Genomic DNA, 12,568 nt, shown 5'->3' with positions numbered 1-12,568 from the left:
TTGCCTTTGGCGCGCCTGCGGCGCGCTGGCGGCGCGCCCGCTGCGCCTGTCCGCTGCGCGTACGGGGAAAGCACATTATTTATAGGGAGATAAGGCTGCAGGGGGCGTGGCCTAATGAGGGTGGGCGTGGCCTCGGGAGGATGGCGGCGATCAAGTTAGAGCCCGCTGCAGCTAAGTAGTCTGCTGCGCGGGAAAGCCCAGAGCGAAGATAGAGATCCTCAGGAAAGGGAGGTATGTGATAGAAAGCACAATTTAAATTGCACAGTTACACAGTTTTAAAAATAAAATTAAAAACCTAGCGTCTCCCGGCTTTCCGCCTCAGGAGTAGGGGTTTGCTTCTAATGGCGCTCGTATTCAGCGTGATTTTAAGCCCTCGGAGGGGGCGTGGCCTAAAGAGGGTGGGCGTGGCCTCGGGAGGATGGCGGCAATCAAGTTAGAGCCCGCTGCAGCTAAGTAGTCTACTGCGCGGGAAAGCCCAGAGCGAAGATAGAGATCCTCAGGGAAGGGAGGTATGTGATAGAAAGAACAATTTAAATTGCACAATTACACAGTTTTAAAAGTAAAATTAAAACCTAGCGTCTCCCGGCTTTCCGCCTCAGGAGTAGGGGTTTGCTTCTAATGGCGCTCGTATTCAGTGTGATTTTAAGCCCTCGTAGGGGGCGTGGCCTAATGAGGGTGGGCGTGGCCTCGGGAGGATGGCGGCGATCAAGTTAGAGCCCGCTGCAGCTAAGTAGTCTGCTGCGCGGGAAAGCCCAGAGCGAAGATAGAGATCCTCAGGGAAGGGAGGTATGTGATAGAAAGCACAATTTAAATTGCACAGTTACACAGTTTTAAAAGTAAAATTAAAACCTAGCGTCTCCCAGCTTTCCGCCTCAGGAGTAGGGGTTTGCTAATTAGATAGAAAAACCTGCAAAGGAAGGCTCATAATAGTGCTACAATTCCTTCTCAGCAAAACATCGATCTACTCATATTCTTGTCCTACTTTACGAAGATAATTTTGATACTGAAAGAATAAAGAAAGGAAAGTTCCAATAAGAAATACATCATACCATAGGCTTTTGTATTGAAAAGAATTTAACAAACCTGGATGAACTGCATATGCTGTTACACCCTTTCCTTCCATCTGTCGAGAGAATTCTTGAGTGAAGTATATGCTAGCAAGTTTGCTGCGGCAGTAAGTGAAAATGGGCACAATGTTGTAGTTCAAATCTTGGAAGTCCAGCTTTTGATACTTATAAACATCTGAGGTGATGGTTACAATGCGGCTTGGTGAAGAGCTTTTAAGAAGGCCCATAAGGAGGTGAGTGAGCAGAAAGGGGCCAAGGTGGTTAACTCCAAAACACATGCTGAAGCCATCATCTGTCCAGTCAAGGAGAGCAGGCACACCTAGAAGGAAGAAAAGACACATTACATTGGAGATACACACTTGGATAGTGACAGAACTATAATAGCATTCAGCACATTATCATCAGTTAGTTATTGGTTTAGATGTTGATGCCTGCCACATTGACTGAAAACCTACCTCTCTGGTGGGTTTCTTGGTTATCAATGTCGTCAAAGATATAGTTGTGCTAATGTTCAATAGAAACTTTCGAAATTGAAATGGTTTTGTGTTGCAATCAGGTAATGAACAGAAACGTCCACAAAAAATATAGGGAATATGAAGACAGTGCATATAAGTAACACAGTTGAATGTAAAAACACAGATACGTGTCAGTACTTTGGGGTAAGGTCCAGCTGGCAGGAACATTATCAACTACAAAGAGAAACAAGTATTTGCTATGAAAAAGGTCACGCATTTGCAAGAGTTTTATCTATTGGCATCGTAAATGACAATGCCTTTTATTTATCTGTTTTGAGAATTAACACATAAATAAAAGGCATTGTCATTTACAATGCCAATATCTCAAACTCTTGTAAATGCAAAACCTATTTTATTTCAAAGAAGCCGCCGCCATTATCCCGGCCTGCTTGGAAAGTGAAAGCGCGCATGGCACGCTTAATGTTGCAGGAAAGCATGTTGTGCCTGCAGTAGGGGAAACTCATTAAAGAAAATGGTGCTTACAGACTAAATAAGACATACCGTGTAACAACAGAAGTAAAAGGACCAATCCTCATGGGAGGTTAGAAAGGAAGGCAAGGCAGTACTAAGGAGGGACTAAAAAGCCTATTAAGGAATCAGAAGCCAGCATTTACAAAGGGGAATGACACAAGCCATTGAAAAATATGGGCAGAGAGTGGGCGGAGCTTCAAGTCCATCCTCGAATACAGCATGCCTCGCAGAGCAACGCATGCCCTGCCCAGGATCGACCTAAAAAGTGCGTGCAAATCCACCTTTTCAACCTGTTGTACAAGCAGCCAAATGTAGTACTGAGTTATGTGAATTTGCAGAAATAAATATTAGAAAAATTAAAGAACAGTCATAAAGAAAGAGGGACAAAGAATACTTTGTGAAACTCAGAGCAGCAGTATGCTGATGGTGGGATGCAGCAGCGGGAAAGAATTTGTGGACATACATCAGAAGGAAGAGTGCATTGATCTCAATCAGCAGTGTCAGCATGCAGCGCACTTCTCGCCCATCGCAGTGTCCTCTATGGTCAAAATCAATTTACTTATGAGCCTACTAAGAAACACCAAAATGCTCATGGATTAGTTTTTAAGGGGAGACACTGCGGTGCCCACTGACTGGATGCTTGCAGCCATATGCTTGGTACAGTGAGGGTCAAACTTCGTGACAGTAAAATTAGTTAAATGCAACACTTTTTCGGAGTGTCATCAACTCCCGAGAACTTGAAGAAGCCATGTGGGAAAAAAGTTATCAGATATCACTGGAAAATAGTTTAGACTGCATTCTGAGTACTATTTGTTCTAAATTCTTAAGCAGACAAGACTTAGAGAAAGAAGACCAAACCTTCTCGAAGTGATCTGTATCTAAGGAGAGTTATTTCCTAATGCGTAAGGAAGACTGTGGTTTGTCCCATGTTAATGATTAATCCCGATTAAATTAAACTAAAGTTGGTGAAAAATGTATTGCTAAATTGTTTAAGTATTGTTATCAGTTTTCCCTTGAGGAAAGACCCCAAAATCCTTTCTCCAATGAGGGTGGATAACTTTGCAGTGTGAGGGGGAAAAATACCTACATCAATGTTTCTCCTTTGCAGGTGACTATGTGAAATGCCCTCAAAGCCCATTAGGAAGTCTCAAAACTAATCAGTGGATGTAATCGGTGTCCTTACTTCTTTTAGTTCTCCTTCCCAGCTGTTCCCTTCCTCAAACATCCTCCCTCACATAGCTTTACAAACCCTCAATTCATTAATACTCTATTGTATACACAAGATAACTACTCAGAAATGTGTACGCAGATTAACTTTCTACGTTTTGCCTTCTGCTTATTTTGTATTCATGCACTTGGTGAGTGACTTTGATGCTGCTGCCATCTGTGCCTCACCAGATTTCACCCCTTTCAACACTGCTGAAGAGAGGGAAATCGCTTTCTCGCAAGAACATTGAAGGCCCACTGTAAGAGATGGGTCTGCAGTCGGAAACCTGAGCCACTTAGATACTGCAAGTGCGAGTACCTTGGAAAACAGAGTTGAACCTTAGATTGCACAAATAGGTGTATCTTTAGTGACATTATTTCTGGTGGAGGCATTTGTCACATCTGTGCAACCCGAGGGATAGCTCTGATTTAATTCCGCATTCATAAGTCATGTTTTCAATCTGGGGGATAACATGGATGTCTGCGGTGTCCACCACTAACTTAGATTAACAAGATGAACAACTTTTTTGTCTAAGGTGCACTCCTGCAACACCTGTTTAACATGGGGGCTATTTCCTGATCTGCACGTTGCATCTATCTGTCTGATGTCCATGGCTGTATTGTCAACCCCAGGCATAACTTTAATGTCTTAGAAATCTACAGGGGTGTCTGCTGCCGGTATAACACACCTAAACCACCCCTGTAGCCTAGGACATGAATCTACAGCTTGTGGTGAGTACCTGCAGCATCTCTTGCAATTAAAGTGCAAGTTTTGCTTTTTTTAGGTGCATGCTTAGATCACATGTTCAACCAGAAGGATAACTAAACTGTCTGATGTGCACACCTATGTACTGTGTTGCTGGAGGGTCAGTGTGGCTGTGTGAGGTACATACATACCACCTCTTTAACCAGAGCAATGTTTAACAGGCACCAAATGTCATCCTAATCTGAGAGAGCCAGGTGTTGTAACATATGTATAATTAAATGGGCAGTCCCTTCTTTAACAAATGCATTGGATTAAGTAATTTGAGAGGTGGGTCAATCTGATGTTCTTGCTAGTATAAGATGTACAATCTGAGCAACAGTTATGCTGTCAGTTATGCACCCAGTTAACACTGTTTTAACAGGTGGTAAAGTTCTGCTATTTGGAGGGCACATCAGTAACATCTTCCCAACCATAGTATAATGCTCCTCTGTACTAGACATCTGTAATCAAAGACCTAGCCCCTAAAATAAACACACCTCGCATATCAAACAGACATATAGGGCATCTTTAGTATCTGAGAATCAGCTCTTCTTTTGTGAAACACATATATGTTAACAATAATGCAAGATTTGTATGAATTTGAGCTTGCTCTGCTGTTCCAGACAGAACTAACATTCTGAATTGCTGTGCTGCCCGTGGTTTCTGTTAGGCAGTGTTTGGGAACTATGATGTACCTCGAGCAAACAGATTTATTGTCATGTGGTAATGCCTGAAATATGCACTAATTACCTTACCAAACATTTTTTTCTTGTACCTGTAGTTACCTGACAAATACAGTATTTGCAGCTAATGAGAATACTGTTTTTTTTTCTTGGTTTTTTTTTTCTTTTGTTTTTTTTTTATTTTAAAATTCTTACTGTGAGCAGGCTTAAGGCACTTGAAAAGATACTCATAATGCTACTGCATGCTATGCAATAGGAAACTGAAGAGCAACCTTACCAACATGAGGATGAAAGGTAGGGCTGAAATGGAGTGATCCACCAGAAATAATTCACTCAGTGGGGGTGCCCATCCCATCCTTACAAAATACCTGTTCACTGTGGACGCCATGTTGCCCAGCTTGGTCCTCATTTTGGAAAATCTGCGGCTTCGTATTAGTATTAGGATTGCATTACTACTGCTACTGAAGCGGATCACATTCCTGTTGTCCATACAAGACTATACCACTAGTTACTACTATGGGTGCTGGGAACCCCTAAAGTTTTACACTCCAAAAAACTCCTCAATACCACTCCATGTTGTCAATAGGGTCGGGATTGTATTAAAGCTCAATTTCCTGTGCAACGTGTCCCTAGATAAGGCACAACAAAGCATAAAAAATACAATCAATTAAGTAATAAGGACCAACTCAATAAGTGAGTTCTAGAGCGGAATGAAGAGTTTTTTTTCAAAGCTAAGCCCGTCTAAATGACTTTAATAACATAAAAAGATTTAACAGTCAACTTTGCCAAAACAAACATTATGTCATTTGGATGTCGCAATGTGAAATATATTTAATTGGACATTAGGGAACCAGTCAATCAACGCGTTTCTAGTTATCAATGCGTTTGGGTAGCCTATATGGCTCTTCGGCCTTCAAAATAAAAGATCTTCATGCTGGAAAAACTATTTGTAAGAAACGTTCATCATTTATTCAATCTTATAACCTCAACTCTTTGTTTGAGATTAGATTTGGTTCTTACTTCTCTGACTGATGCTAATAACGTTTCACTAGTCCATTTATTGTGAATGTCGGACTGCTAATGATGATATAGTCAAAAACTGATTAACAAAGAAACTCCAGTCACCACTTCTACAGTACAGTTGTAATTTAAGATACACAGATTCTAACCTTGAGGCAATAAAATAGAAAGACTTTTTAAGAATGAGATTATTGTGATAGTTTGATTCAACAGATTGAAGGTGCATGGAAGATGGGTAAAGATCATATCAAAGAACTTCTGTGTAATCAATAGGGTGAAACAATAGAACATATAATCTATCTGTGTCCTCACCTATTTGAAAAGTGGGAATTTACCTTGGCCAGCGCTAATCTAATAGTAATACTTGTTGCATTTTGTCTTATTACACAAATGTCAAAATAGTGGAAGCCCTTGATTTGTACCCCACTCGCTGCACCTAACTAGCCCCCAAGGCAAAGAGTACATCCCCTTTACCCAGGGTCACTCCCTCCACTCCAAAGATGTAACAAAAACAGAGCTCCCCCCGGCAAAGTTGTAGAAAGCCCCACACGCACACTCAGACACTTTCTGGGCGAGGATCACAGATTGCTAATGGTGTCCATCAGTATCTTGCCTGTTTGCGCTTCTGGGATAAGTGGACCTCTGTCCAGAATTTATACAAACTGTCCTATATTTAGGAGTTTCATACGTTGCAAATAAACAAACCTTTAACGGATAGCATTTGCCCATAATTTCCCCGTGGACCTCCACAGCACGGTCTCCATAGCAGCAAAGATGAGCAGTAACTAAGGCCTGGTCATACCCGGGGTCCTAGCATGCCGACAACTCTGAGAGCTCTCTAGGGAGGACTGCTAAAACAGCCCTGGCAAAAATGATAATTTCAGTCACAATGTGCATAATGTGCTCTAGACCCAGAGCAACTCTATCAACTTGCCGCCGGGATCGTGCAACATCCTGGAAGCAGAAACCGGCCTCTAAGTGTCAAAAGCAGCCTCTTTGGGCTCCAGCCTCCCGGGGGATTGCCCACATGCCCATCTGGCCAGTCCGGCCATGGAGCTCTCCCTCATTCACCCTTGCTCCCGGTGGTTGACGTGCACTTAAAACAGCATCATAACTCTGTGACCCTGAGTGCAATGAGGTCAGAAAAGTGGGGGAGGGGTTGGGTCAGAGACATAATTGAAAAGATCATACCATATTGTTGTCGTTTCACGTTTAGGCAACTACATATACAATATAATGCAGCCATCTTATATAAAAATAAATGTAAGTTAAAATGACAGGTGGGAAAGACTCTATTTTTATATGAACGCTGAGGTGGTAAATGCAAACGCTGCAAATGTATACATGTGTAACTGAAGGGTCATTGAATTGAATCCTGGTTTCCACAGTGGGGAATTGTGGTGTATATTTATAGTGAAACCAGGTCCCATTCTACAACATTAATCACTTTGAATATGTAAGTCATTTTTTTATTATTGTATCACATACAGTATAACATAGGCCAAAGCAAAATGATCAAAAAGATTCAGAGTTTAAGTTTAAAAAATTGCTTTCAATATATATACGTCTACTAAAATACAACCAAACTGAACCTAGTGCAAACCTCTTTCACAAATTTCCATAAGAAGAAAGCACGTCGGACTCATCTGGCAACACCCTTATATTATCTCGCAAAAAGAATACATCTTTGTCACCTTGTCAGGCTTCAAATTACTGTAAAACAATTCAAACTTAAAGAGGGCTCAAAACAGCCTTCATATTTGCCCCTCTACCAAAAGATGAACATTTTTCAGGAAGCTGTCACCCTGAAGCGAATATATTCTTTTTTTTTTTTTCAAAGTATTTTATTAATTTTATAAGCAAATACATTTCAGCAACTCATGGTCCGCATTCACCGTTCACGAATAGTTGTTTAATAACAAGGTACGGAAACTGTTATTTTTTTACATACAATTAAAAAAAAGCTCGTGAGAGTCATTCCCAATGGATCCAGCCCACTTTGCCCTCTGCTCGCTCCCTGCAACCCTCGTTCAATCTTGCCTTTATCTCGCCCTGCCCATCCACTGAGTACCGCCTTCTCTCTCTAACGCTCATTCGCATTTTCACTACATCTTCATCGATCTTTCTTCCCGGTTGTCTCTCTTTCAATCCTCAATCTCTTTGTCTCTGCCCTGCTTCTGGTGTCTCACTTTCGCCCCTCAGCCCCCGCCCTCCCTCTTATAATTGTCAAATGTTTTGCAAACAAACATGTTTTTTACTGCAAGCGGATGCCATTCGCTGGGCCATGCCAGCACCCAGAAGGATGAGGTTGCAGGCGTGGGGTGTATTGTGGATATTCTTAAAGGAACAGGCATTAGGCTGGTTAAACGTAAAGCATCTCTCCTTCCTTTCTAAACTGAACAGCCTAACTGTGCTCTTAATCATTAAAACGCGTCAGCACGGGATTTGCCCTTAGGTATTTGTTAATAACCCATTTCTTGCAGTCTTTAAGTTCATTTACTGATGAGTTACGGATTGGTCCCTGCGCTCACACATTAAATATTAGGGAGAATGACAATGCAGGCTTTGATCACATGCCTTTCCAAAAGTGTCCTGCGTGGTAAATATGGCTGCATCAAAATGCCATGCCATCCATTACACAAAATACTAACTTGACTATCATATACACGTCGAGCTTTCACACACCTCGACCGACTAGCCAGGATGTAAGACTGAGCTAGCCCTGCCAGGTTACAAACCAATTTCTCCAGTTTGTACATGAATGCACCTATCATATACTGTGAGTATTTAAGCATAGTAATGGAAGTTTAAAATACAGAATACTATGGCAGGGATGTGTTTGACCCTGGTTTCTAAGTTACTGGTAACATCCTTGATGTACTTAGAATTACTATTCCTGGTTCGGCACTCACCCTTTCAGGTCAGTGGGCTTTAATCAGCCAACTAGTGACAATGAGGTAAGGCACTGTTAGGGCTGGTAATGGTAAGGAATATGGTGTAGGGCAGTGGCTCCCAAACTTTTGACTCCTGAGGACCCCCACTGAATCACCACTGCAAGCCTGGGACCCCCGAGCAATTTGTACAAATGAAATTTCAAAGAATGAAAACAGTCATTCGCAAAAAATACACAAACAAGTACACACCAAATAAATACTTGCATTACTAATGGTTTGATTTTATATTGAAAAATTTGCAAAAATCAAAACATTTTAATGGGAAGGATGGTGCTGCATCTCGGCCTCATTAACAAGCAAGTGGTCTTTTTAAGACCTGTGATGTACTCTGGTGCGACTGTATGTCAGCCCGGGAAGCTGTCTCAGCCCGGGCTGCCACACATGACAGGGGAGGAGGGGGGCTGAAGCCCATTGAGCCCAATGGGCGTTGCGTGCCTGGTGTGCACTGCAGAAGGTATGGCCTGAGGCTGGAGCCCAGCACCAGGAACTCACACTGTTGCAGTTTAAAGTAGGTAAGTGCTTGTGATAACCTATGAATGCTTGAAGTGTAACTCATAGTATTTGAATGTCACTCAAAATTATACTGAAATTCGGCCGCGCTTGTTTGTCATTATCTTCTGTTCACCCTTTGTTCCTTTCTTCCCTCGTTTCACTTCTCCCCAGACACTACTTGCTCACCTTTCTGTCTCTTGACAAAGTCGACCTTCTTTCATAATACCTACTTACCTCACACTTTTCTCCCCCCCCTTTCTTGCAGTCTTTCATGCCTTCTAGGTCTCGCGTTTGCAAAGATTTTGGTTGTAGTAATGCTTTGTTGGCTGGTTGTCCCATTCACAAGTCCGTGTGCCAGCCCACTTTAGCTAATCTCACTCAGTAATTTGCACATAGTACTTCTTTCCAGACTGTAATAAATGTGTATTTCTTGACACAAAAGCTTCGAACCAAAGATGTTTTTTAATATTGCCTTGTCCCCCGGTAGCCCCCTAACAAAGTTTTACAGAGAATAAAATAAGCAATGACAAAGTCAAGACTCGCAGGCAGTGCCGGGCCTACTGACTATGACAATGCTTAGTTCTTCTAGCTTCCTCTTGATGACGTCTGGGGGCCCACTTCAAATGTTTTGCGATGCCTTTTCTTCGATGTCTGTCTATTAAGTAGTCTTGATAAGGGAGCATATTCCACAACCATTCAGGCATACACAAATAGGTGTTTTACACAGGGGCAGCTTGTAGCTCCCTGAAGACCCTAGCGACTGGTTCCTCCAGGTTCAGACCGGTAAACCTTCATACACTTTTTATTTTTTGCATATTTTGTATAGCGCAAACTCGACCCGAAGGTATTGGAGCGCTTTACATGAGCACCGTATTTACATTACACATTCAGGCACGGAGAGATTAAGTGATTTGGCCAGTTGCAGCATAACACATCTCGCTACCTTTTGCAAGTGCTCCTCGTAGACTTAAACAGCTATTATTCCCTCTAGTTATTACCGTCACATAGACTAACTCCCTTGCATAAATGTAAACACATGCCGTTCCATGATGCTATTTGTAGTGACTATAGCTCTGCTCATCTTCATGCTGTCGCTCGTCTTTAAAGTAACCAGATTGCCATCAGGCCTATTAGGAGGCTGGAATACCTCAGTACAGAGAGCTGGGTGATTGAATGATAACGTGACCTGCTAGGCCACGCTGCAGCTGCCATTACTAAACCTGAAGACATCAGTATATTATCATAGGAGTAGAGGAAACGCACGCACTGCTGTGCGAGTGTGACTTCAATCACCCTTCAGCTTGCACTAAAGCGGAATAGTAATTGGCCAGTGTGGTGTTGCTGCAATTCTATTGTAGTGTTGCCGCCCTGGCGCCAGCTACTTTCACACCTCTTAAGTGCTGTGAGGGCGCATGGGCGTTTCGTTTTTTACAACAACAGTAGGCAATCAAGTCCTGCGGACCCCCTGGGAATGTGTCACGGACCACTGGGGGTCCGCGGACCACAGTTTGGGAAACGCTGGTGTAGGGAATTCGAAGAAATACTGTAACAGTGATTAAGGCAGACATGAATGGCCCTTTGTGGAGGTTATACTCATACAAAAGAGGCATGTAGAGAAATGAAGGCAGGGAAGGAGTTATTCAAAGTAAAGAAAGAAGAGGGAGCCGTAACTCTGGTACCCGCTCACCCAGACTATTCCATCTCTTAACATTTCTCCCATGCTGATGCCCCCTTCATCTACCCCTTAACGGCAGTCCTCTCTGTGATGCTCTTTTCCTCTACTTCAATGCTGATACCCACTGTTCCAGCTTGTGTACTGCACGAGTAACTCCACAGGGGAGCCTTTCATCTTTTAATTTTTTAATTTTCAGTCACAAAGATCAAGTATGATGAGGCGAAATGAGGGCACCCATGCCACTGTGGCCATTGGCGGATTGTAGTGTAACCCAACCTTGCTGCATGACTCTCCATAACAAGGATCTCAGGACACATTTTGCCCATTGTGCACTCTCTGGTAATGTGTAGTGCTCTGGCACCAATAATCAAGTGTCATAAAGCTCATAGGGAGGACTTGTGTGCTTCCGTCTAGCCCAAACATCATTGCAGGGGTAAGATAATGAGCCCTTATACCCTATACAGTTGTTGTCTAGTACATGGGTGATTTTCAATGTAGCGAATTTTTTAACAATTGCACTAAGATTGAAGAGGAAAATTAACTTGATACATTGAATACAGAGGTATATATAGGCTCTAGGACTCAGCGCTTCATCTTATTTCATCTTTTTTAAATTGGCTTTTTGTAGGTTTTTATCTTTTTAATTAATATTTATAATGTATATTCCTATATATAACTTGATTTCGCTGTGAAATGGTTTGTAAATCAACGTATCATTTTTTAATTAATGTCTTGACTCTGATGAATTTTGTAGCACACTTTTATGGTTTTTGCAATGAACCGAATACTGACTGAGCCCTTATACCCTGGGCGGCATTGCCAAGAAGCCATGCTCAAACTCTTTGCAATGTGGTCAAAAGACTTATACCAAAGGCATTGCAATGCAAATGTTTTCTAAAGCAAACAACTATTAATGTCCTGCTTGAATTACCAAACCTAAAATTAAACCCCACACTCAACATACATGAAAAAGAAAAGAGTATATCCTGGCACTCTAAAGTTCCCAACACTGGTGCAGGGGAGGGGATTGTAAGAGAGCCAAAATAAGATAAAAGTGGATTCAATGGACAAATGATCGTCAATACAGTGCAACCTTGTTTGGGAGGGCTGTGCGATGTCCAATAGATTGTGGACATGGCCCAGTACAGCGATTTCTGTGCAAGATGGTTTCCCTTTACATTTGCACAGAAGATATAAAAGCATAGCGCTAAGGGGACACGCCAAAGTGGTAGCAGGTTAGAAAAACTGATCCTATTATTTAGTAGTCACAAACATATGAATATTAAGTTTCAGGATCAGTCAACAAATTGGGACATTGTTATTTGAAATCAGATACACCTTCTGTAAGAGATAAACATATTTGTGGTGTGAATGGGAGAAAATGTAGCTCCTGAAAACTGGCTTTTAGACTGGTCCATGTCACTTTTCAGAAGTTTAGGGCAACAAAACCTGCCACCAAAAATGTTGGTACATGTTCATATCACTGATGACAGATTGAAATGAAATAATTTTACAAACGTAAATGATATAAGAACTATTTTGGGCTCCACAGTATCAGAAACTTTATGCCCTGCACTTTCCCAGCTCGAGGGACACAGAGGTGCCTGCAAATAAGAGACACGTGGATCACAACCAGGAGAAATGAGTGCACAGAACATGGAGAAAAAAGTGCATCAAGGCTAGTTAGCATTCTGTACTTCCGAAGTGTTGGACAGTTGTTCCAGTCTATATTTGTATGGA

General features: G+C 42.0%; 1 protein-coding gene across 1 annotated transcript in view; it reads right to left on the bottom strand.

The window, feature by feature from the left end:
• The window catches only part of LOC144792343 (retinol dehydrogenase 12-like), a 71,121-nt gene that overhangs the window by 22,788 nt on the left and 35,765 nt on the right, over positions 1–12,568 (bottom strand). Inside the window, exon 3 of the mRNA XM_078667302.1 lies at positions 1,084–1,386. Coding sequence (XP_078523428.1) covers positions 1,084–1,386 — 303 coding nt within the window. The remainder of the gene's footprint in view (positions 1–1,083; positions 1,387–12,568) is intronic.

Source organism: Lissotriton helveticus, chromosome 11 (assembly GCF_964261635.1).
Source record: "Lissotriton helveticus chromosome 11, aLisHel1.1, whole genome shotgun sequence".
Taxonomy (NCBI): domain Eukaryota; kingdom Metazoa; phylum Chordata; class Amphibia; order Caudata; family Salamandridae; genus Lissotriton; species Lissotriton helveticus.
This window is presented reverse-complemented; position numbering and strand designations above follow the sequence as displayed.